We start from the raw sequence: 24,187 nt of genomic DNA, 5'->3' as shown, positions 1-24,187 counted from the left end.
ACGCTGTAGATCATCATTGGAATGATATAAAGTGGACAGGTTGTGACGTCTAGAAATTCCGCTCGACCACATTCATATCATCATCAGTTCAAATCTTCATTTACGTCACTTACGTTCGCTTTTCACAACCACTTCACTCGCTATCATCATTCGCTTGATTTCAAACTAATGAGCTCTGATCCAAACAACATCACGGCAACACCTGATCTTAGAGAGTCATCACCATCTCCCATTGATCTTGCCGAGTCCGCACCCCAAAACATCACCCATCAAGACAATATGGGTTCTCTTCCTGTTCCCGAGGGCATGAGAGTTCTTGTTTGCCCTTCTGGATTCAAGGGAAGCTTAGAGCCAGACGTTGCCGCTGACTGCATCGAAGCCGGAATTCTAGCTGTACTGCCAGAGGCATTCGTCCGCAAGGTTCCCCTTGTCGACGGAGGCGAGGGTTTCACTCGTGCCCTTGTATCGGCGACCAGTGGCACGCTTCACCCTGTCACCATCACGGGCCCCGTTGGCATCCCGATTGCATCCTTCTTCGGTATCTTGGGTAGCAACAACCCCGATACGCCAAAGACTGCCGTCATCGAAATGGCAGCAGCGGCTGGCCTGACTCTCGTGCCTGCTAACCTCCGCAACCCGGGTCTTACCACGACTTTTGGAGTCGGCGAACTTCTAGCCGCTGCTTTGAGCGCTGGTGCGAAGCGGATCGTCGTCGGATGCGGTGATTCGGGCACCTGTGATGGCGGCGCAGGAATGCTCCAGGCGCTTGGCGCTCGACTTATTGACGAGGATGGACATTCGCTCCCCATTGCTGCCGGGGGCGAGTCCCTTCTGCGTTTGAGGAACATCGATCTTGGCGGCATCGACAAGCGTGTTAAGGACGTCACCATCGAGGTCGCCGTCAACTGGAACAATGTTCTCTCTGGCCCCGACGGCGTTGCCAGAGTCTTTGGAGCGCAAAAAGGCGCCAGCGAATTGCAGACAGAACGTCTTTCAGCAGCCATGGAAGTCCTCGCCGTCGTGGCTGGCCGCTTCCTCTGCGACGACAACGTGGGCCTCTCGCCCGGTGGAGGGGCTTCTGGAGGGCTGGGCACCGGTTTGCGGCTGGTCGGCGCCAAGCTCCGGCCAAGATATGAGGTGGTGGCGGAGTATGTCGATTTTGACGGCCTCTTCACCGACTGTGACCTGGTGCTCACGGCCGAAGGGGGCATCGACGACCAAACTCCGCGGGGCAAGATTCCCGCAGAGATTGGCGTGCGCGCGAAGAAGCACGGCTTGCCTGTCATCGCTATCGCGGGGACCATAGGGCCAGGAGCGCGGGTCAACTACGACGTTGGGATCGATGCGTACACGTGTATCTTGCAGCGACCATCCACGCTGGACGAGGCCATCCTGGACGCGGAGGTTCTGACACGCGAGAGCGCCGAGTGCGTCATGCGGATGATTGTCGTGGGCCAGGCGTTGGGGTCCAAGAAGGGTTTGCCCATGGCGCAGCAGCCGGCTTCGACATGTGTTTAGAGATGTTTCTGATTGATTGTTGTTTTGAGCTGCAATGTAGCCAAGACTGGACCGTTAATTGGGAGACTGGACGGGTTTAGTGTACGCCAGTAAGGAACAGGGATGTGATCTAGACTTTTGTTTTTGACCGACATGAGAATATGAAAGAATGACCGCTAGCAGCCCTGAAATGAGATATTTTTCAAGACTTGGCATGAATCAGAAATCTTATTGAGAAGGGAGATGTGACTGGCGGGAGAATGCACCAGCCAAGACGCTTGGTGTGGCGATGCAGACTGTGAGCTGGCTGTCCAGGGGCAAGATTGGAGATCAAGTGAACGATGAGAGTAGTAAACAGGATTATGTCATGTAAGAATCGGACGATTAACGTGATTTAGGTTTGAAGGGATGTTCATCTGAAAGGCAAGGGAGACGGGATGGAGCTCAGTGGGAAGTTGTCAGGTCGTTTGGATAAATCACGGAACGGGACGGAAGCGGCGGCGGGGGGAACCATGAGACGGAGCAATGAGCCGTTCGAAAGTACGTACCGATAGACTTAGCGCCACGATCTCTCACAGAACATGGAGGAGGCGGACTTCAACGTTCAAGAATTGACAGATTTCGTTTGAATTCCAATGAATGCCCTTTAGTCTATTTTTGTAAACTTTTGTAACCATCTAGCTGATCATCCTGATGCGTCCCTCTAGAACTGGTGCAATGACACGGGTCCAGTCGACCGTGAACTCCCCCTCATGCAGAGGGTCACATACCTCAGCCTTGACACCCGCCTTGCTCGCCCATCTAGCGAAGAACTTACGCATAATGAGCATTTCCATGTCAATCTGAGCGACGCTATCCACTTCATCCTCGGAATCGACCTCCTCGTCAGAGTCATCCTTGGGGGGCTTGACGTTTAGGGCATGTCTTTTGACCATCCACTCAGCCCACGACTTTGACTCAACCTTTGGCTTGGGGTCCGAAGTGCCCGTCTCCGCCGGCGTCTCCCACATTTTCCGGGGCTCGACCGGGCTGTGGCACTTCTCGGCGACCTTGACCCAGTGTTCGCTGAGGTTCTTCCATTGGCCAACTGTGCGAAGGCTCATAAAATACTGGCGCAACATGGCGGAGATGAGAATGCCGTTCTCTTCGCAAACGATTTCCTCGGCGGTTCCGCCCTCGGGCTCGACGAGCAGGCTGGTAAATCCGTCTACTTTGGTCAGCTAATAATTTTCATTGCAGAAAGCTCCAAAATTACCTTTTCCTCTGCCCATGTACCCTCGGGTCGCAAGTGTGTACTTCTTTTCCGGTTCTATTGGTCCGCCTCCGAGAGTCGCTGCTACAATACGGGAGCCCGCTGGCTTGCTGGGGTCGAACGTGTACTCGATGTTGGATACTTGCGGGAATCGGCCTGATGGGTCAGTAATTTCCAAGGTCTTCGCAAATGTATGCTATATGGAGATTACCTTCTTGTGCTGGGTACTGGGAGACGCCGTTTTCCAAGGCATCCCAGAGCTGTTGACCGGTAACTCTGATAAAGATGACGGGATCCTCAAAAGGAAAGCAATTGGTGATATCCCTGACCCTGATCGCACCGGGGGGATAAATCTGGTCGCCACGGATTGTGCCGGCCGCCATCAGGGCACAGTCGGCGTTGTGGTAATGCCTCATGACGTCGCAAACGAAATTCCCCATGTTGCTCTCCTTCATCCGGACGGTGCTGAACCTTGCATCCAAAGGTGACGCTGTCCAGCCTACGGACTTGGCCAGGCTGTGTTTCAGCTTGGAGGTCAGGTCTTCGGTAAGTTTTAGTGTCTCCTGATCTTCGGCGATAGAGGAGACGATGTCGCGCTGCAGAATGTCAAAGTCCCACTTTCCTGAACCGTCCTCCCTTTTCCGAACCTCGATGTAACTGAGCTGTTTAAAGTCGGAGCCGGATCGGAGCACGTGCGTGCCATTGACGAAGCTATGAGCGTAGTAATGGTCGTGTCCGCCCAGAATTATGTCGATGAGACCCTCGGTCTTCTCGGCAAGCTTGTTGTCGTTTGGCTCGCGCTGATGGCTTAGACAGATGATGATGTCGGCACCCTGAGCCCGGAGCTGCGGTACCAGTTCCTTGGCTGTCTCGCTGGCCGACTTGTAGATGATGTTGGGTGGCAAGCTGTTGATCGTTTCTAGCCATTCTCTTTCCCCGAGACCGAGAAGACCGATCTTGATTCCATTGGATGATGTGATCATGTGCGTGTGCTTGGCATGTCCAAGGGGTACATTCTCGCCCAGAGCCGGGTCCAGGACATTGGCGAGAAGCCAGGGAAAGTTGCACTTGGCAGTCAAGTGCTCAAATTGCTTGACTCCAAAGTCGAAGTCATGGTTCTATGAAGCATGTAAGTTCCGAGAAAGCAGCAGTAAAGTATGAGGCCCACTTACACCAACGCAAGTGCAGTCAACGCCGATCTTGTTGAGCACTGGGACCATGTGCTCACCTGGGGCGCAATCAGTACAAGTGACAGACGAGTGACACGTGATGGGGATGCGCTGTACCTTTTGTGACAGAACTCTCGAGGCTAGGGTTGAAGACATCTCCCGAAAATAGGGTCACTAGCTCGGGCTGGCCCTGGTAGCGTTCGTGGCTTCGGTACTCGTTGACGGCAGTGATGAAGCGAGCAACACCACCCACCGGCTCAGCGCTCGCGGGTTCCAAGTGGTAGACATCGTTGAGGTGGAGAAAACGCAAGGCAACCGGTGCGTTGGAGCCCGAGCTGAAAGTAACGACGGGCTCATCGGGCGCTGGGGTGTTCTTGGGCATGGTGGGGACTATGGAGAAGAAGGAGGGAAATCGAAGGGGTCTAGGAATAGCAATGTAGTCGGATTGGTTCGGAAGATTGATGTAGAATTGCAACGCAAACGAGCGTTGCTCGTGAGCTGGAGCTAAGGATAGTGTGAGTGAGGTAAAGTTAGGTTTTGGGGTGAAGGTGAGGTGCCGTGCCGTCCGTCAACCGTCGTCCGTACGGTGCGGTGAGCTGAGTACTGCGGGGGCGGGGGCGGGGCAGGGGCAGTGAATTGGACCGCGATTGATTGGTGCAAGAGCGACGGGGACGCAGGAACCAACCAAAAGAGACAATTACCAATGCCAGGTTGGAGGCACGTGATGCAGTAGCTGCACCATAGTGGGGCGAGATACGTCTATTTCGAGCACAGACTCCATCTGATAACGATAAGGTTGCTGCTAATTATAACCACTGCCCCCCCAGAGCAGGGGCCAGCACCTGCTGGTTCTGATTCTTGTAGTGAACTGCGCCCGCGCCTTCCTTCAATTTGATGTATCTGGAAATGCGATATGTAAAGTGGACAATTGAGTGCAATTATAACGTCCACTCCCAGTCATCAGGGTGAATAGGGCATGATATAGAGAAAGAGAGAGAGAGAGAGAGCTACGTCATGGGGACAGCAAATATTGACCACGAGTTTTGGGTGTAAGGCATGGCAGTCGCCAACTTGATCAAGCAAAATATTCACCAGGTGGGCAGTTCAACCACATGAATTTCTCCAGCGCTGTACTCACATCAAGGACAATCTCTCTCACGCCACTCAAATTAGTTGCCACCCATTCTGTACAGTTCAGAGAACTGAGTGTTTCCTGAAATCAGTTCTTGTGGATCACCAAATTCCAGGACCTCTCCATCCCCGAGCAAAGCGACTTTGTCGTATTGGCCCACATGTCCAAGTCGATGCATCACCGCCAATACCGTACAGCCCGCAAATTCGGTGTCAACCACATTCTGCATCACCGATTCAGTCGCAGCATCAACGCTGTAGTATGTTAGTCAGGCCCGAATGCTTTATATAGTCCACCCGCGAAAGAACTCACCTGCTCATGACCTCATCCAGTATTAAGACCCTGGACTTCCGCACTATGGCTCTAGCCAGGCAGAGAAGCTGTTTCTGTCCTGCTGACCACGCGGAAGAGTCCATCTCCTTGTCTAATCCACCTTGTCTCGAAACAATACCCCAAAGCCCAACCTTTTCCAAGGCGCGAGGAATTTCTCCGTCATTCGAGACGACGCCGAACGGGTCGATGTTGAAACGAACTGTTCCTGGCACCAAAAACGGGTCTTGAGTAACCACATTGATTCGGGAGCGAAGATCGTTTGGCACCACTGTCGCAAGATCTACACTGTCTAGCTTGATGATGCCTTTCGTCACATGCATCATCTGCAGTAGACTGAGAACAAGAGACGTCTTGCCACTGCCTGACCGGCCACATATTGCAATGTGCTGACCTGCTTCGATAGTGAGAGTAACGCCTTTGAGCACAAGTCCATCTCCAGGGCTGTGTGCTAGGTTAGAGTCTCTGAAGAGGGAGCAAATTGGAAGGACATGGATGTCAGACTTACCTGTACGATGCGGAAACATCAGAGAAGGATATGGCCCCAGAAGGAGGCCACTCGGACGATAGCGAAGTCTTCCCGACGCTTGTCTCAGTTTCCGTCTCTGATACAAAGCGCCTGACACGAGCTACCGCTCCGATACTCGACTCAAGTTTGGTCCAGGTCTGAATGAGACGAGCCAGAACTTCGCTGAAGCCAATGACCATAATCAAGCTCACGCCTACGCTGCTTGCGCTGAACTTGTCATGCCAAGTCACCACTGTAGAAACCAGCATCACTGCCAGTGCTGCTACAAGTAGATTCAGGACGAAGGTCAGCCATGCCTGAATACAACTCTGGACGTAGTTTGGTCGTTGAAATGTGTCAATATAGCCGTAGTTGCGCTCCTGGTACTCAGATTGCCACCTGAAAGCGCGTATGGTTGGGCCACCGGCCACAGATTCAGAGAAGTGTGTGTACAGAGGCGCCTTGGCCTCGATTCCAAGAAGGCATATCTGGCGTGATGTCTGAAGGTAAAATTGTTGCAAGAAAAAGAGCACGATGGCGAGAAAAGGTAGGGTTATGCCAAGGTACTGAGAGAAAACGGCCAGGATGACGACTTTTGCGAGAACCGAGATAGCGGCTGGTGAGGACTTTAGTTACTTATATCGTCCATTTGGCTACGGGGTACTGACTTGATGTATAGTTCACCATGGTCGCAGGCAAGTCCATATCAACAAGCTGCATGTCTTCACTGAACCTACGACATGGATAGGTAAGTCATTGTCTCGCTACGAGTCGGTACATGTTGGCATACCTATTGAGAAGCTCGCCACTATCCGTCTTGGATAAGAACCTGAAAGATGCTCTGTGTGGATGAAGTTGATCAGAATGAGTAGCTCTGGCTCAAGATATATCTGCAAAACCTTACGCAAAGACCGTTTGAAGAAGATCGTTGTGCAGACCAAGCGCCGTGTTGGGCACGACGTCGAGAAAGGCAAACCATGCGGCAAGAGATGCGCCGACCGTGCCCAAGATCCCGATCGTGACATAGATGCCCAGATAGTATCCAATACTCGTATTAGGCGCGGACGTGTTGGAGTCAGACCACCACTTAATCCAAATGGCTGGCAACGCATGTGTTAGCTTGTTTATCACTTCGGAAAGATTGTCGGCCAATGCTTACTTGCAAATTCGGAAAAGAAGATCCAGGCCACAACGGAGACAGTGTACATGACTACAGCCTTCCGACCTGCGTTTCTTAGGTAGTACAGGTAGACTGCCTTCTCTCCATTCTTTCGCCGGACGTCGGTATTTCCATGGGGGGCTTCAGCATGTGGGTTTGCCGGACTGACTTCAATCTCCATGGGAGACCTGGAGCTTCCGCTCATCTCAGCCTCCTCGATCGCATTATCATACTGGGAGGCTTTAAACCCTAGCTTGCTGACATATCCCTTTTGACTTGCGAGAGTCATAGGGCTGCCAACTTCTTGGATTCTCCCGCTCTCTATCGCAACCATGTTATCTGCAAATTGCATAATGTTGCCTGCGTTGAGAATCCTATCAGTATCATGCACACTAGACCAGATATCTAGGCACTTCAATCTTACGGTCATGTGTTGCAATCACAGCTGTTACGTGATGTTGCCGGAAAAGACCATTGAGTCCCAAGAGACGTGTCGTGGCAGTGCAGGAGGTATGAGCGTCTATGCCACTGAAGACATCGTCAAGAACGACTACTTTGCATCTTGAATAAACAGCTCGTGCAAGTGCCTGGAGATGGGTATATGCACATCAGCTCTCGAGAGTCAAATGAAAAATAGAACGACACAATGACTGGCTGCTTACAACACGTTGTTTTTGTCCCCCACTGAGATTCACACCGTTGCTGCCAATGACAGTCAAGTCGCCCTTCTCAAGCGCTTGCAAGTCCGCTTCGAGTCCACAAGCAGAGACGACGCTGTCGTACCACTTTTGCTCAAAGATAGAGATGCCGAGTATGTTTTGCCGGAGCGTTCCATTCTCAAGCCAGGGCGATTGGGAGCAGTAAGCCATGGCACATCTCTCATTATCCTCTGGGTGCTCCGTGGTTCGGTTCGACGATCTGGACTTCAGCTCGCCTATTAATGCGCTCAGAAAACTTGATTTGCCGCTCCCTACTGGGCCGACTACAACAGTCAGCATGCCTCGGGGGACGTCGACGGTGATACCATCTAACACCGCCTGGTCCTTTCCCCATCCAAAGTACTGATTTTCCCAAGAAACAATGTGTTTTTGTGTTAAAAGAGGAGAGTCAGTTCTCGCAAGTGACTCCAAGCCAAACGCTGGTTCCTGTGAATGCTCTGATGATGGGGAGTCGCCGGTTGACTCATCGCTCAGTCCAGGTTCGTGAGTATAATTGCAGAAATCTTGTATGCGACTGAAACACCCAATTGATTGCACCACCATTGGAAGTAATTGAATGAACTCAACAACCGGTGTCGTCAGAAGTGCAATCAAGGCAATGGACGTGAAGGCTTGTGCTGGTAGTAACGTAGCGTGTTTCCAAAACACAGAGACGATGACATAAATAGTGAAAGTTACGATAGGGGCCAGATTGATCGGAGTGAGCGCTAGTTGTAGGCTGTGGTCAGTATTCATCAGCAGCTCTGTGTCTTTCCTAGCTTGGGGCACTTACAAAGCAACAAAGTTGTAACAAGAAGCTTTCTGAATGACTTTGAGGTTTCTACCTCGTCGACTCTTAACCTCTGAAGCACACCTGTCATGACTCGACCAAAGCCAAGCATCTTGACAGCCTTCATGTCGCCAAGTATGACCGTCGTCACACGTAGACGCTGTTGAATTCTCTCGATCCAGCGCATCTGCGCTGTTTTGGTGGCTACGGAGATCCTAGACGTTGCTGCTATGAAGACTACATACAGCATCCAAGGTCAGCGGACTTAATAAGCGGAGAGAGATCATGGATGTCTTTCACATACCTAAAACGAGAAGAATAGGGGCCAAGCAAGCCACTGATAGCTGTCGTCCAAGCAACCAGCTGGCGATAGCTATTTCTAAAAGCGATGCCCAGACTGAGTGAAACATGGACATGGCGCCGAATATTCGCTCCACATCTGTCCCCATGAGAGTTACAGCAGTAATCTCTCCCGAATCGACTTCTCTGGTATGAACAGCGTGCCGGTAGAGAAGAGCGATCAGACCTCCGCGGAGTCTCGTGGCGAAACGGAAGTTGTGGTATTGATATACTGAGGTGCTCACCGCAATTCCTAGATAGACTAAAGCCCATGCTCCAATCAGTCCTCTGCCGTAGTTGGCGTCGGGGCTAGTTCGAGCGACGTAGGCGACGGTTGTGTTGATAAGAAATGGCTGTGCGAATGTGAAAACGGTAAGACAGAGCCGGGGGAGTATGGGCGACAGGAATGGGACGAAGTAACTTCGAAGACTGGCTCGCAGGAGACTGTGGCGATGTTGGTGATTATCTACAAGGCAATTCAAGTGAGCAATGACGCCGTCTAATTCGACTTTTTACCGAGGAATGCTTACAATTGTCCAACGAAGCGGTGAGCTCGGTATGCAATCTATGGCTTTGGATACTCGGACCAAGACCTGGAAGATCACTCAAAGATATGACTTTGGTATATCCCAATCGGAACGTTCTTGCCAACCACCAAAAGCAAGTCCTAGCCCAGAAGCCGCTGTTTTGTTCTGGCGTTACATACTTGTCGTTGTTCAAAGGCTCTGATTCGGTCTGTTGCTTCGTCACCGCAACAGATTCCAGGACCAAAGCCACCAAACTTAGGAAGAGAATGCAAGTAAAAATTGTCGGCACAGCAAGTTCATTGCTGAGGAGCCATAGAGTCCGAAGTCGTGCAACACCCAGAATACTTGATACGGAGAGATATAAAACGACTAGTGTAGATGGCCTTTGAGACCTTCTGTGGGTTAAAGCAGAGAGCGCAAAGACTGCTATCGTTGAGGCTACGGCTGTAACATCGGCAGAGATTGATGCCGTCGTCTTGAATGAGGAGTAACGTGTCCGCAGAGCAAGAAAGACGACCTGAAAAGCAACTAATGCGGTCAACGCTGCCTTTGAGGTCATTAGCTACATGCGAATTGCATCCGAAAATACTACCATTCAACGTGAACCGTCTCTCGGAAGCAGACTTACCAATTTGGCGTAAGACAAATGGGATTGAAGGGTCGAAACAATGCGTCGGCGTTGTAGGCTAATGAGAAGCGCTGGGGTGAGGAGGAGGAGAAGGGCAGATGGTAAACACGCAAAAAACACGTCCTCAAAGAACAAAGTAAAGTCAAACGAGCGACACTGATGATTGACCCGTGGCCCAAAAGACCGATCACCCATTATCCCTGGACAAGACATGATAACGCCCAGAATCGATGAGATGGCTTCAATACGGCGAGGTAGTTGGAGCAATGATTTGGGTAATACCTTAGTCGAGGCAATTGGCTTTGGGAGATACCTTGGAGACGCTGCAGAGGGTGACAATTGTAAATCGTGCCATGCATATAAGTTATACAGGGCATAAGGTTAGACGCGCGTTGGCCGTTGCCTCGCCTCATGATAAGAAGTTCAAGTGAACCAGGCTGCAACTTGCGTGTCCTAGACCTCACCATGTTGCAGCGTTGGTGGTATTGGCCAATGACAGGGTGCCTTGCAGATGATCCCTGCTCAAGTTGACGGAAGTAGACGCTCGTATCTACATAATTGGCGTCGTCAAGCCAAACCAGGAAGCAAACCGCATAGTATCTACCCAGATCACACACTGCTTGAGAATGAAACTGATAACGATGGCCTAGCACGTATCGTTGGGCAACAGGTTCTGTCAAGTATCAATGCGCCTTGAATATGAACTAGACGTCTACTTCGTGTGCCTAGTTAGATTGTTTGATGCAATTCAATCAAGCATACTTACATAGTAGACGTGCTGCCTCCTCGCGCCCGTGCTCTCAAGTTGATCGCACCTGACATTGCATCTTGATGAAATTAGTCAACGTTTGAGGTAAAATATTGGTGGCAGAACCAATCACTCACAAGTAGGTTTAATGAAGAATGCCAAACGTTGTGAAGCCAATTAGACTATTACCACAATCAGCTTAAGCTTAACATGTATTTCAGATCACCCCTTGTGACAACGTTACATCTCAGGTCAGAGCTTGTCGCGCCGTTTGAGGGATAAAATCTACCTTGTTCTCCGAAGCAAGTAACGATGATTTCAGCTGCGCGCGGGGTATGCAGATAAGCTTAGTTTGGCAGCCTTGGATCGTCGTATAATATCATTCAGCTGCGGAGTATGAATACCTAATGAAGGTGTCAACTTCCACAGAGCTGAAACATCCCTGAGTCTTCATTTCTCCACATCGTTGTCTAGAAGGAGTAAAGATGGCTCTACTTCCTACGTCACAATCAAGCTGCTCATGTGCCTACCTAGCTGAGGACTTCAATCAGGCATGGCAACATGGCACATCAGCACAAGGACGCCACGAAGCGGGGACTCTGTCTCCCCGTCTTACCCGCTAGAGTAGCTTCTTCCAAGGGGTGACGGGACAGGCACGACAGGGCCCGGAACGATTCAAGGGACCCGCTCAGAAGGTGTCTTAATAATGTGTCTCACAATGCCAAGTCCGCTTCTCCATCCAAGTGATAGATGACGCCATTCTGTAGGGCTCTAGATCTACAGGATCTTCAAGGGATTTCAAAGCTTGTTTCTTATATGCGTACATTGCGCTGTGGCGCCTCGATAGACTGGAGATGCGAACAAGGATGTACCTCGAGGAAAGTAAGAGCGAAATTATTTTCCGTGACATTTCCGTGGACTCAACCGAGTTCTGTTCTCAAGGTATGCCATCGCCATTTGGAAGCACATGCAGTATTCGCGCTGATTATGATGAGTATGATGATAGAGACCAGCTATCTATAAGTCCAAGATCCTGTCTTTGCCCCATCATTATAGGCTAGCGACGCCTTAGTTTCGGCCGCTAGCGTAGCTCTATAGGGCCATGGCCCATCCCGCTGAATCCCTGCAGGGAAACAACAGTGTGAATGGCTGATCACTTGGAACTAATTGTTGATGGCTTAGGTGAACCCCGGACTACACGCCATCCGACAGTTGAGAGTGAATTCCAAAAATGGATACATCTCGATGCAACGAGCGTTAAATCGGCCTCCAATCCATCAAACGTGAGGCCTAGTGACGAGTGCCAAGATTCAAGGTCAGCTCGAGATGCTGTAATGGTGTGCACAAACTTTCAGCTGCGTTTGCCTTGCTGATGTTTCGCGTCGCATAGGTAAGCTCGGGCAAACTCATGGAAGGGGAGAAGCTGCTGTAAGAAGCAAGAAAACCGGCAACATCAAACTATATAAACCCAGAGCTCGACGGCCTGTGACAGTCAGGGTAGAATTGGCAACGCGATAACGCACTTCTACAACATAAAGTCCCTGAGCTACTTCTCTCAAAATCCGTCATGAGATACCAATCACTTCTCGTCTCCTCCATTTCAGTGCAGGTCGCACTGGCAGCGCTCAATGAGCCCTGCTATGGTTCCGGTGGTAGAGCCGGTATGATGACTTCACCCTTGCCTCGGTGAGAGACCCTCGACTGATCCTTCTCCCAGGTGTCTGCGTAACTACAAGCTCGTGCTCCTCGAACGGAGGTACAACGATTGACGGCGCTTGTCCCGCCGATGCTTCCAACATCAAGTGCTGCACCAAGGCTTCCTGCGGAAGTGGGGGCAATTGCCGTTGGACAAGCGACTGCGCAGGAACATCTGCTTCCAATCAGTGTCCAGGACCAAGTGGCTTCAAATGCTGCTCCTCTACTGCCACCGGATTCGGCGTCTACGACGATCCAACCGTTCTGCTTCCAATCAGTGTCCAGGACCAAGTGGCTTCAAATGCTGCTCCTCTACTGCCACCGGATTCGGCGTCTACGACGATCCAACCGTTCCGTCTGTTGGTGCCTGTAAGCAGGTTGCAGTTAGCGGCGCAAAGAAGATTGTCGCAGCATTTCCCGGGAGAGTCAGGCAAATTTACTGCACTCGCGACTGCACATGCCCTGGCGACTCGGATCACTGCTGCGGCAAAGCGACAGATATGATGTGCTCTGATGCTGGTGGTGTGAGTCAAGCTCGCCGGGTGATTGTTTGCTCTGAACAGCTTGACTAACCCCTCTACAGGTCCCCACTATCTCTGGCAAGGAGATTGCTGAGTGGGTCATGAACAACCGTGGGACGCTCGACCTCAAGTACGTTATTTGGGGTCAGAAGATCTGGAATCCTTCTCAAGACTCGGTCAAGTCTTGGTCAAGCTGGCGAAGTATGGATGACCGCGGCGACTTTACCGCGAATCACTGGTGAGTTAAGATGCTGAAGGAAGACCCAGAAATCCGTGCTCATCAATTTGACAGGGACCATGTTCACGTGAGCTACAACTAGGTGCGAGGGGAACACTTCGCACCATTATGTTCATGGGGAAATGTAAGAATTTGGAACCAGCTTGTGGGAGTAGGGCAAGGATCCCTCAGTATAGTAATGGATGGATGAATTCGGCCCCAACGATGATTCTGCAGATGGCGCATTCAAGTTTGCACATGCCAAGGTCTGTTCTTGTGCCCTTTGCTCGGGCCACGTACTCTGTAGGTAGTCATCGAGCCATGATGGACTTGTCAGATTGACGTTGTGCCTCTCGAGCCGCAATATCTAGACTTGAGGGTACATACAATGCTTCTAAGATGATCTACCATTCTCAATCAAGAGTATGTTATGATAATCAAAGTGCCTCAATTCAGAGAGTCTCCTTCTCAACCAACAGTTATCAGTCGCGGCGTGATACGATATGCATCTGATGTTTATCAGGGGCTCACCGGCTGTCTTTCCACTTCAATCCGATAGGACCTCCGGAAATGATACTGTTTCTAGGCAGGAAACCCACAAAATTCGCATTGGGAGATGCGGTCGGAACCAACATGCATGATTGTCCCCAGCCGAGGAGAGGGGTAACACGAGTCAAAGCATTCACCAAATTCTCATAAATCATTGCGATTAGATCTGTAATATTATGGTTGCTTCAATGTCTCTCATTCTTTGCCAAGCATTTGATCTGTAATACCGGCTACAACCTCGTTTTCAACCATGTCAACAGAAACTCCAAACACCAATACCGCAGAATCCGAAAGTGGTCTAGCTGGTTCCCCTGCCCCGGGCCCAGCTGCAACCACCGAGGTTCCAGATGTCGTTATCGAGGCTGAAGATGTAAGTGATATAAGACTCTCACATTGGTCACTATGCTGTAAGTTGAGCTGACTTTTCGACAAGCAAACCACCGATGAAGATGGATCCTTGAGGGGCGAGGTAAGCATTGCTTATAGCGGATCATTGATCTTGTAATTTAATCATCCGACCAGAGTGTTGCATCCTCAAGCACTAGCGTAACCGACTCAATTCTTCAGTATCGCATCGAGAATGGACGTACCTATCACAAGTATAAGGACGGAAGTCAGTCCAGGTGAAGTTAGCTCTCTGACAGTGAGCTGAGGCTAACGGCACTAGAGTACTATGTTCCCAACGATGCCAGAGAGAATGATCGACTTGGTAAGTCTAGCCCCTGCTAACGTTGGATAATTTCATATTCAGATTTTCCTCGGACAGATATCCAGCATAACATGTTTCTTCTCACCTTTGACGGCCGCCTCGGAACAGCCCCACCAAATTCTAAGGATGCCAAGGTAGGCCGCGTCCTCGATTTAGGAACTGGAACAGGCATTTGGGCGATTGAGTTTGGTGACGAGCACCCCGAGGCCGAGGTACGCTACTACATGAACCGACTCTATATTGGTAATTTGAAGTTGCTGAACAAGACCACTTCCTCCTATAGGTTCTAGGCATGGACCTCTCAGCCGCGCAGCCAGAATTGTGAGTCCTCGGCCCATTCTCGCATTTTTCCTGATGATCGAACTTTCTTGTACCAGTAACTAAGAGCGAGCCAGCACACCTCCAAATGTGAAGTTCGAGATCGATGATCTCGAAGAAGACTGGACGTACTCTCGCCCATTCGACTACATCCATAGTCGAATGATGACTTCAAGCGTAGGGGACTGGAAAGTGTACTTGAAAAAGTGCTTTGAGTAGGTTCTAATCTGTTTCCCATCTGCATACGGACGTCTGATGTGCTCTCAGTCACCTTACACCAGGTGGGTACGTGGAACTCAATGAGATCGATCTCAATCCTGGCTGTGATGACGATACCCTCAAGCCAGAATCTGTTCTCTATAAGTTCGTTCGCTTGTGGGGAGAAGCTGCCGCAATTTTTGGGAGACCTTTCCAAGACATCAAAGGTTTAAAAGATGTTCTGGTCGAAGTAGGATTCGAAGACGTCCACATTCAGAGATTCAAATGGCCAAGTAATCCTTGGGCAAAAGATAAGAAACATCGTGAGCTAGGGTACTGGAATTACGACAATTTTGCGGCTGGTCTGGAAGGCTTTGTCATGGCACCCTTCACAAGAGCACACAACTGGACACCCCAAGAGGTGACTGTGCTGTGTATGGAAGTGCGGAAGGAAATGAATAACCCGAATGTTCATTCCTACTCTTCAATGTAAGCTTAAATGACCAAGCCCGGTTGACGTCGCACTACTGACGAGATCTAGTTGGTCGATCTACGGAAGAAAGCCGGAGGCAGCGACCCCGGATCATTGAGTCAGGGAAGAGTCTTGGCCGCAGATGTTGAATATCCGACATCATGGCAACGCAATATTCCCCAAGAGGGTCCTTCAGTCCACGCAAGTCATGTTATAGCTGTGAATCCTTACCTTGCGACTTGACTTCGCCGAAATGCAGGGTCGAGAAGTCACTTCACTGATACACGCGTTGATTTGCTATAGACAATTGGTTCCTAGGCCCATTTGGGACATGAAGAAGTACACTCAGGTTGTTTCATACCGGTTCAAAGAATATATGGAAGGGTACTATGTTTGTCCTTCATCAAGAGATGGGGTTCTTGAGATGTTTCTGAAATGTATGGACAGAAAAGTACATGGGGGCTAGAACGCTTCTCGACATGGGAACCATAGGTCCTTATTCTTTCTCATTGTTGTGAGGATGGACCAGCGATTCCTCTTATTTATCTATATCAAGGCGTGTGAAGTCTCTCCTTGCACTCAGACGCTCTCATAGTAAGTGGGTACGCATTCTACTTACGGGGCATTTGCGTGCCCGACATGGAAAGGGCCGCATTGGCCCGCCTAATCACCACGAGGCACATGCTTAGGCATCAGTTGCCGACTTTCCGCTCCAACATGATAGGTTTGTATGCGAGATGTAACCGGGCTGAAAGATGGCTGGTAATTTTCTTCATCAGGAAGTACAACCGCCATCTCCGGCATGGTCGCCGCAGACGTGCGTGAGTATCACATCGCAGGAGTGGGGTAGCCTGCCATCGAACGATGGGCTTGCAAGTGATAGAACCAACAGAGGCCGGCCACTGCGTTCAATTGATGCAAACGCTTGAAGGGGACGGAGACGCAGCCGTACATAAATACGCGTCTCCCAACTTCGCCTAGACGAATTGAGCAGAGACTCTCATTTTACTGAACCTTTAGCTGTCGTGTACCATGTCCGACATTGAGCAAGCACGTATTGCTAGGCAAAGCCCAAAATCGGCTGCGTCCCGTGGCACTTCACCTCACAACGCAAACAATGTCACAACGCAAATCACGCCCGCACTAGATGCTGAAGAGGTAACAACACTATTTACCACCTTTGACTGGATTTGATTGCCTAACTAACTTGACACATTAAATAGCTTAGCGAAGATAACCTTTCTGTTAGAGGCGAGGTAAGTGCTGGATTCTTCTTTCTTCCCCATATCAACCGAATGGTGGAAGCCCAAGAGTCATTCCTCTAATAACTTCAAAATCTAGAGCGTCGCATCATCAAGCACCAGTGTGACCAGCTCCGTTCTCCAGTATCGGACAGAGAATGGGCGAACATATCATGGCTATAAAGATGGCAGTATGTTGTCTGTCCTCATTCTGAACGAACAAAAGCTAAGAATAGACAAGAATATCTCATGCCCAACGATGACAGGGAAAACAAACGGTTGGGTATGAAAGTCCTGCTTGCTTACGAATTTGCGACTCGCAATGATTAATGGTCTCACAGATATTCAACATAATATGTTCATCCTCACCTTCGACAACCAATTGGGACGTGCCCCAGTGAACGCGAAAGACACCAGTATCAAGGTCGGTCGGGTACTTGATGTTGGTACAGGGACCGGTATTTGGGCAATGGATTTTGCAGATGAACATCCAGAGTCCGAGGTAATTCAAACATTGCGGAGCAGATATTTTGATAACTGATCTATTTCTATTTAAGGTCCTTGGTGTTGACCTTTCGCCCATTCAATCAACGTTGTAAGCTTGCTGCTTAGCCCGGTGCTATTTCGAGACCAGCCGTTGTTGACACTTTTATAGCGTTCCTCAGAACGTGAAGTTTGAGATTGACGATATCGAGGAGCCGTGGACTTTCTCGCAGCCCTTCGATTACATTCACAGCCGCTTAATGACATCAAGCATTGGTAACTGGCAAGAGTACATCCAGAAATGTTTCGAGTAAGTTCCAAGAATAGTTCGACCAATTGAATTTACGCTGATCATGCCACCACTGAAGCAATCTGAACCCCAACGGATATCTTGAGCTCAATGAGGTCGACCTGTACTGCAAGTCAGATGATGGTACACTTGCCCACGATGCTGCCCTAAATAGGTTCTCGAAGCTGTGGGGCGAAGCGGCGGTCATGTTCGGGCATGCATTCCAGGACAACACGACTCTGAAGGACCTCATGGCCGACGCCGGGTTTGTAGACATTAACGTGAAGGTATTCAAGTGGCCTTCCAACCCGTGGCCTCGGGACAGGAAACACAAAGAGCTCGGGTATTGGAACCTCGATAACTCCGTTGCTGGGCTCGAAGGTTTCATGCTAGGCGCGTTGACGAGAGCCCATAATTGGACCAAAGAAGAGGTTACAGTCTTTGCAATGGAAGTCCGAAACGAGATGAAGAACCCGCGCATTCACTCGTACCAGACTTTGTAAGTGGAACTCCCATTAGGTACAAGTAACTTGGCTAATGCTCGGATCAGTTGGTCTGTATACGGTAGAAAGCCTACTGCGGAGGAAGTTGTGGCCAATTAATCTAGCAACGATCCATTGAGATTTGAGCTGACGCTGAGGATGTGTTTGGTATGCAATGTGGCTTAGCAACAGAATACCATCCAAGACATTGTTGAAGCAGAGTAGCCATCATGCATGTCCATTATCTTCAAAGTCTGCGCCGGACGTGCGTGCTCACATGTTAGCTAAGAACACCAAGTTTTCAGCCAGGAAAGTTTGAATCTGGCAATTGGATCCCACCTCGTGTGAACTTTGATCATTTACCTGCCTCCAATTCCAAGGACTGCGCTGCTTTAACAGTATTCCACGGTCAGAAGTCTTGATAGATGAAGCATCCTGCAGAACGCCGCACCTGCAAGGAGTCAATCGTCAGATATCTTGATCCAGCCGCGGGCAACCTGAGGATAGTGTTGGTTGATAGATTTGACTAGGATCGCAAATCCATAGATCCACTTCTGGGGTCTAATACATGAATCATATCATCTTTCCGGGAGGTGGGGGGGGGGGGGGGGGGGGGTTCCTACTCGGAAATGGCGTTGGATGGGACGCTCGCCGCAAACATGCATGCCAGTCTCCAGCCAAGAAGAGGGGTAACAACACATCCTTGACAATCACTTCAAGAGATAAATTATTTCACAGAGCTGCTGTCGAGTCTCATTCCTATCGATTTCTAATTCAGATAGCTTTGTCACTTAGCCGTTGGTCGCCTGCAGACGCGACTGTCTCGATCCGCCGGGACCACCCCCACGTCAGCACAACCGCGTCCTCGCATGTGAGAACAACACTACCAACGATGTGCACGGCAGACATCGCGGGCAGGAGCCCGCCACGTGGTGTTGGCGGGAATCAAGGCAATATCGCGATAGAAGAGCGCGACAACATTGCTGCCGACGAGGTAATACTTCACAAATTGCAAGCCTAGAGCGTACTGAGATGTACTTTTCTTCAGATCACGGACGATGATGCTTCCGCTACTGGCGTATGTTACCTGCTCTGGTCCGCCCTGGATAGGCGATATATGGAAACATCGATTGAATTCCCCCACAGCAAAGTGTTGCTTCATCTAGCACAAGCCTGTCGAGCTCGATATTTGATTACCGCTTAGAAAATGGCAGGACTTATCACAAGTACAAAGACGGGAGTAAGTTTTTCTAGCGGAACTTTCCGAGTGGGAGTACTTAACTCGGGCAGAATATTATGTCCCTAATGACGAGAGAGAAAACGGTCGACTTGGTTTGTGCAACCCAGCGCTAATCTCTCCGGTGTCTCCCGCCGCTGGATGCATTAATCGACCTGTCACGTTAACATGGAAGCCGGCAACTAGATCTACAACACAATATGTTCATCAGAACTTTCGGCAATCGACTGGGCACCGCGCCTCCCAATGATCCCGAATCCAAAGTTGGCCGAGTATTGGATGTCGGCACAGGAACAGGAATTTGGGCGATGGAGTTCGGAGATGAACACCCTGAAGCTGAGGTTAGACACCGAATAGTCCTCTCCGACTTACAAGTGTGGTGAATCTTTTGCTCTTTCTTAACATTGATATCACAGGTCCTCGGCATCGATTTGTCTCCTGCCCAACCAGAGTTGTGAGTCAGGTCGAAATGTTCCTCGAAAGCCAGAGACCATGGCTTACTGACGCTCCTTTAGTGTACCTCCGAATGTGCGCTTTGAGATCGACGATTTAGAGGAGCGCTGGACGTATTCTCGGCCTTTTGATTACATCCATAGCCGTGTACTCGACTCTTGCATCAATGATTGGAAAGCATACTTCCAACAAAGTTTTGAGTACTGTTGTCCATGAACCTCGTCTACTTTGAGTAAGATGATTGTGTCTGACCTCAACTCTTCAATAGTCATCTGAACCCCGGCGGTTATCTCGAAATCCAGGAAATTGACGCCGAGCCGCGATCTGACGACGGTACCTTAAAAGACGATTCATCCCTGATGAAGAGTCTGCGGCTTCTGAAGGAGGCAGCAGAATTTTTTCAGCGCCCCTTCCAAGACATTAAGTCACTGGCTGATATCATGGCCGAGGTCGGCTTTGAGGATATCCACTTAGAACGATACAAGTGGCCATCGAATTCATGGCCAAAGGACAGGAACTACAAGGAGCTCGGCGTGTGGACCTATGAGAATCTGGCCATGAATTGGGAGGCGTTTCTCATGGCACCTTTGACTCGGGCTCTGAGTTGGACAAAAGAAGAGGTGATGGTACTTGCTATGGAAGCACGGAGAGATCTTGGGGACAAAAGTATCCACGCCTACTTTACGGTGTAAGAAGAATGCCCCATTGTCGGCGCCTATTGGCGAGCTCTGTCTCGATACTGACATTCTACAGTTGGGCAATCCACGGTCGAAAGCCATTGAAGGCCAAGTCGACCGAAGAAGCAACTGCTAGTTGAGCCCTGGCTTCAAGTTTACGAACTTGGGATGGGGCTAGATCTGATCTTTACAAGAAATTGACGAATCGTAACTGTTGATTTTGTTTGCCTAATAGTAGCCCTCAAAGGTATCTTCGTGATGTTTTGCCACCTGTGAGACCGCTTCTTTGATCGTTGGGCTGTCCTCTTTGGGCCCTAGCACATCGAAGGCCAGCCCGTAGGTCTTCTCATTCTGAATCGCGGCGTAGACGACCTTGGCGACATCTTCTCTGGGAATCATGCCGACGGTGCCAACCTTTCCTGCCCGTGCCTTTCCGGTGCTAGGTCCCTCAGTCAAGCCCCCGGGTCTCACAATTGTGTAGTTAAGCTTGCGAGCCGCATTCCCCACCCTCAACTCCGTGTCGGCCGCTAGCTTAGCCCGGAGAATGGGACCGATGATACCCCACATACGGTCGCTGAGCTTCTCGTCGGCCTCGGTGTACCAGTCCGGGACGGGTTTGCTGTCTCTGTCGCGGACGTCGAGGGCGCTGACGACGATGTAGCGTTTGGCGACCACGTTGGCCTTGGCCAGGGCATCCATGGCGCGAATGGCTCCATCCCGGTCAACGGCCTCAGCGGACTTGGGGTCCTTGCCGCCAGCTGCCCACACCACAACGTCGGGCCGGGTGCCCTCAATGATTTTGATAAAGTCGACCTCGGAAGCGGTAGAGATGTCTTGGACAATTGGCTTTGCGCCGATGGCTTCCAAGTCCGGAACCTGTTCCGGATTGCGGATAACGCTGAAGATGGTGTGAGGGGTATCGGCGTCCCGAAGGATTGCTGTCAGTTGACGGGCGGTTTTGCCATTGCCCCCAAAAATGAGGGTTGTCGGCATGTGAAGAATTGAAGCGTCGCCCATGTTGACTTATTATGTTTAAACACGTAGTATCTGAGCTGAGATAGGTATAATGAGAGGTCATAAAGGTACCGGGAGATATGTCGGACTCTCAAGGAAAGCTCCGAGAGCGCCGAAGCGTTAGCTCCTTAATTGACTTCGATGACGGCATAATCCCGACACGCACTGGAACGGAAGAAGTCCAAAGCCGGGGAAAGGTTTCGGGCAGCCGTTTTTCCGCTACCCTCACACTGGACGGGATTAGACGCGACTTGGTGAGCGCCAAGTCGCACATTCTTACAGCATATTTTACCCTTGGGCGAATATGACTTTGTTCACCAAGGAGAAGCGCAGCAATTAAATTAGGTTCTCTGTCAACCTTATGAAGAGCCCCGGACTTGTGTGGGCAAAGTGGGTAACTTCCGCAGAAGACAGCCCCTAACTATTCAGGCGTTCAGCCACAACAGCTTTGTCTACCTTATTCTGCCAGTCTGCGGCTTTTGCACGGCTACATGTCTAGAAAGACCTGCTTCCTCAGATCGCCTTGTCGGATGATACCTCGGATTCCTCTTGCCATGACCCCGGCCGAGTTCTATGTCGGGTGATCCGGATCTAGTAGGGCATCCGCCCCTGCAGCGTCTTTACACGAACAAGCTACAGCACGCTGCGACGGTGCGCTGATCGTCGCCCACGTCGCTCGTATTTCAGGCTGTGTGCTAGGTAATTACAGCTGCCTTATTGGGCAGGAGACTATTCCCCACGATGCATTGGGGATAAGCTAGGGAGGCCTAGTCTCGGGAAATGAACTAGTCCAGCACTTAACTTCAAGCATATCTGGGCATGGTCCACAACGGTAGGAACCGATGGGATGATGGGACCTCGCTATCGGCATTGAAAAGAACCAGAATAACTTGGTCGGAGAGAGGAATACGAGATCTTGTCCCCCCAAGCGCCCAAATGTCTCCGTCCCATCGCTGCAGGGTCCAAGGGTCGCCCCGTCCAACGTTGCATTGCCGAAATGGAAGAGCCTTTCTGGAAACCCATAAAGCGAATGAGGGCTGGCACGATGTCAGATGAACTGAATGTTTGGTCGCGCAACTGCCTTTCGTCCCAGTCGTTCGCTATCGGCCTGCACTCATCATGAAGCAGAGTGTTCTTTCCACGCTCGCTCTGGCGTCCATCGCCGCGACGGAGTATGTTTGGCCTTCTCAGTACGATGAGATCGAGGATCACCTCTCTCTCCAGTCCGGATACCTTCGCAGAGGCTTCATTGATGGTCAGTTGTCTCTCTACAACGAACCCTCAACCAACTACTGACAAGTAATTAGGTGTCATTACGTGTGGCTTCGGCACAAGCATCCCCGGCCGTCAGAACTCTGCTGAATGGATCCGCGCCGCTTTCCACGACATGGCCACGCACGATGTTGCCGCCGGTACTGGTGGTTTAGACGCGTCCATCTTCTTCGAGTTGGATCGCCCAGAGAACATCGGAGGCGCCTTCAACAACACGTTTGGATTCTTCAGCAGCTTCCACTCCATTCGTGCCTCTGCTTCTGATCTGTTGGCCATGAGTGTTCTCGTCGCCAGCTTTGCGTGCGGCGGTATTCAAATCCCGTTCCGTGCCGGCCGTATTGACGCCCAAGAGGCCGGCCCTGCCGGTGTCCCTGAGCCTCAAACCGATCTCAACACCACCCAGCAGGCTTTCACCAAGGCAGGCTTCTCTCAGAGCGACATGATTGCCATGGTGGCGTGCGGTCATACTCTGGGAGGTGTGCACAGCATGGACTTCCCTGAGATCGTCGGTGTCGAGGCGGACCCCAAAAACGATACCGTAGCCCACTTCGACACCGAATTTGCCAAGTTCGACAACGTCGTCGTGACCGAATATTTGGATGGCACAACCAAGAACCCTCTGGTTGTTGGCACAAACGACACCCTCAACTCAGACAAGCGTATCTTTGCCGCAGATGGAAACAAGACGATGCAAGCCATGGCCGACCCCGATGCATTCCAGGCTACCTGCGCCGACATCTTCACTCGCATGATTGACACCGTCCCTGCCAACGTTAAGCTCAGCGAGCCCATCGTAGCCACGGACATCAAGCCCTACATCAGCGGGCTCTTCCTCAAGGATGACGGCAACCTGTCCTTCGGCGGCCGCATTCGCATCCGCACTACCGCGGTCACTGGCCGAGACCCCAATGATCTCTCGGTCCAGCTGACGTACGCTGACCGCAACGGCAACGGATCGACTGTCATCACTACCCGCAAGGCAACCTTCCAGGGCGGTAGTGCCTCTGGCTTATGGAGAGAGAGCTTCTACTGGTGGGAGTTTGACACCACCATCAGCCCTGACACGGGCATCAGCAAGTTCTACATCCATGTTACGAAGCCGTCAACCAACGAGACTATCACATACGATAATGCTGGCAACGGATACCCCATGAGTGATATCCTCCTGTATCAGCAGTCCAAATCTTGCATCGGAAATGTGGCGGATGGCAAGCTGCCGGTCACAGTCAAGGCTCTTGTTCGCAAGGACCGTGTACCCGCCACTGCTGATGGCCTGACAATGGATTTGGTTCACGAGGTCCGTAGGCAGGGAGTGATTGTTCCCAGGCTGGACGTTGAAAAGATCAACTTCCAAGCTACTGGAGAGGACCAAGGCCAGTGGTCCGTCTATACAGCCAGTGGAAGTGTCGATGCTGATGGGTGGAACACCAGTTTCGATATCAAGTTGGGTGGCGAGCAGTCCGTCGAAGTTGCGTTCCAGAAGACAGGAGCTTTGAGCTCTTGCAGCTAGACATAAATAGTATCCATAAAGGTAATGAAATCTAGATGCCCAGTTTTAGGTGCAATGCAACTATGAAACATCT

At 50.8% G+C, this 24,187-nt stretch overlaps 8 protein-coding genes across 8 annotated transcripts; 5 read left to right on the top strand and 3 right to left on the bottom strand.

The window, feature by feature from the left end:
* Positions 1-279: 279 nt before the first annotated feature.
* HER10_EVM0007571 (glycerate kinase) lies at positions 280-1,908 on the top strand (the record flags this gene model as incomplete). Its single annotated transcript, XM_035477124.1, has 1 exon — positions 280-1,908. The coding sequence occupies one exon, from the start codon at positions 280-282 to the stop codon at positions 1,516-1,518; it is 1,239 nt and encodes a 412-aa protein (XP_035327004.1). The 3' UTR covers positions 1,519-1,908.
* A 233-nt stretch (positions 1,909-2,141) lies between these two features.
* Positions 2,142-4,459, bottom strand: HER10_EVM0006349 (5'-nucleotidase). Its single transcript, XM_035475936.1, has 5 exons — positions 4,036-4,459; positions 3,922-3,977; positions 2,961-3,867; positions 2,753-2,905; positions 2,142-2,704 (listed from the first exon to the last, which is right to left on the bottom strand). Exons 1-5 carry the CDS (start codon positions 4,298-4,300, stop codon positions 2,175-2,177), a joined length of 1,911 nt encoding a protein of 636 aa, XP_035326908.1. The 5' UTR covers positions 4,301-4,459; the 3' UTR covers positions 2,142-2,174.
* Positions 4,460-5,087: 628 nt separating this feature from the next.
* Positions 5,088-13,914, bottom strand: HER10_EVM0009046 (ABC transporter; the record flags this gene model as incomplete). Its single annotated transcript, XM_035478548.1, has 16 exons — positions 5,088-5,304; positions 5,363-5,824; positions 5,889-6,504; positions 6,557-6,621; positions 6,679-6,729; positions 6,793-6,988; positions 7,048-7,407; positions 7,472-7,634; positions 7,710-8,473; positions 8,539-8,772; positions 8,840-9,340; positions 9,405-9,948; positions 10,150-10,352; positions 12,541-12,695; positions 12,725-12,829; positions 13,757-13,914. 16 exons carry the CDS (start codon positions 13,912-13,914, stop codon positions 5,088-5,090), a joined length of 4,794 nt encoding a protein of 1,597 aa, XP_035327114.1.
* Positions 13,915-14,009: 95 nt separating this feature from the next.
* HER10_EVM0001226 (uncharacterized protein) lies at positions 14,010-15,574 on the top strand (the record flags this gene model as incomplete). Its single annotated transcript, XM_035470981.1, has 9 exons — positions 14,010-14,129; positions 14,193-14,228; positions 14,282-14,372; positions 14,427-14,468; positions 14,526-14,680; positions 14,752-14,789; positions 14,864-15,001; positions 15,054-15,473; positions 15,526-15,574. 9 exons carry the CDS (start codon positions 14,010-14,012, stop codon positions 15,572-15,574), a joined length of 1,089 nt encoding a protein of 362 aa, XP_035326528.1.
* Positions 15,575-16,488: 914 nt separating this feature from the next.
* Positions 16,489-18,071, top strand: HER10_EVM0002323 (uncharacterized protein; the record flags this gene model as incomplete). Its single annotated transcript, XM_035472039.1, has 9 exons — positions 16,489-16,614; positions 16,680-16,712; positions 16,798-16,888; positions 16,939-16,980; positions 17,039-17,199; positions 17,255-17,292; positions 17,353-17,490; positions 17,549-17,968; positions 18,020-18,071. 9 exons carry the CDS (start codon positions 16,489-16,491, stop codon positions 18,069-18,071), a joined length of 1,101 nt encoding a protein of 366 aa, XP_035326607.1.
* A 772-nt stretch (positions 18,072-18,843) lies between these two features.
* HER10_EVM0005210 (uncharacterized protein) lies at positions 18,844-20,458 on the top strand (the record flags this gene model as incomplete). Its single annotated transcript, XM_035474832.1, has 9 exons — positions 18,844-18,945; positions 19,000-19,029; positions 19,098-19,191; positions 19,242-19,283; positions 19,375-19,529; positions 19,605-19,642; positions 19,704-19,841; positions 19,910-20,329; positions 20,395-20,458. The coding sequence occupies 9 exons, from the start codon at positions 18,844-18,846 to the stop codon at positions 20,456-20,458; spliced, it is 1,083 nt and encodes a 360-aa protein (XP_035326842.1).
* On the bottom strand, positions 20,264-21,431 carry HER10_EVM0011268 (NAD-dependent epimerase/dehydratase). Its single transcript, XM_035480704.1, has one exon. The coding sequence runs from the start codon at positions 21,333-21,335 to the stop codon at positions 20,547-20,549; it is 789 nt and encodes a 262-aa protein (XP_035327293.1). The 5' UTR covers positions 21,336-21,431; the 3' UTR covers positions 20,264-20,546.
* A 209-nt stretch (positions 21,432-21,640) lies between these two features.
* HER10_EVM0000370 (WSC domain-containing protein) lies at positions 21,641-24,124 on the top strand. The gene is made up of 2 exons (XM_035470155.1): positions 21,641-22,587; positions 22,640-24,124. Exons 1-2 carry the CDS (start codon positions 22,452-22,454, stop codon positions 24,112-24,114), a joined length of 1,611 nt encoding a protein of 536 aa, XP_035326446.1. The 5' UTR covers positions 21,641-22,451; the 3' UTR covers positions 24,115-24,124.
* Positions 24,125-24,187: the final 63 nt, after the last annotated feature.

Source organism: Colletotrichum scovillei, assembly GCF_011075155.1.
Source record: "Colletotrichum scovillei strain TJNH1 chromosome Unknown Contig00011, whole genome shotgun sequence".
Classification (NCBI taxonomy): domain Eukaryota; kingdom Fungi; phylum Ascomycota; class Sordariomycetes; order Glomerellales; family Glomerellaceae; genus Colletotrichum; species Colletotrichum scovillei.
Note: the sequence above shows the minus strand (reverse complement) of the source record. Positions and strands in the feature narration are given on the sequence as shown.

Excerpts from the sequence above, each read along its gene's own strand:
- HER10_EVM0000370 (XM_035470155.1), top strand. The coding sequence starts at position 22,452 with ATGAAGCAGAGTGTTCTTTCCACGCTCGCTCTGGCGTCCATCGCCGCG. Across the intron at positions 22,588-22,639 it reads TCGCAGAGGCTTCATTGATG|GTGTCATTACGTGTGGCTTC; the intron begins GTCAGTTGTCTC and ends ACAAGTAATTAG.
- HER10_EVM0006349 (XM_035475936.1), bottom strand. The coding sequence starts at position 4,300 with ATGCCCAAGAACACCCCAGCGCCCGATGAGCCCGTCGTTACTTTCAGC. Across the intron at positions 3,868-3,921 it reads TTGACTGCACTTGCGTTGGT|AACCATGACTTCGACTTTGG; the intron begins GTAAGTGGGCCT and ends CATGCTTCATAG. Across the intron at positions 2,705-2,752 it reads GTACATGGGCAGAGGAAAAG|ACGGATTTACCAGCCTGCTC; the intron begins GTAATTTTGGAG and ends TGACCAAAGTAG.
- HER10_EVM0011268 (XM_035480704.1), bottom strand. The coding sequence starts at position 21,335 with ATGGGCGACGCTTCAATTCTTCACATGCCGACAACCCTCATTTTTGGG.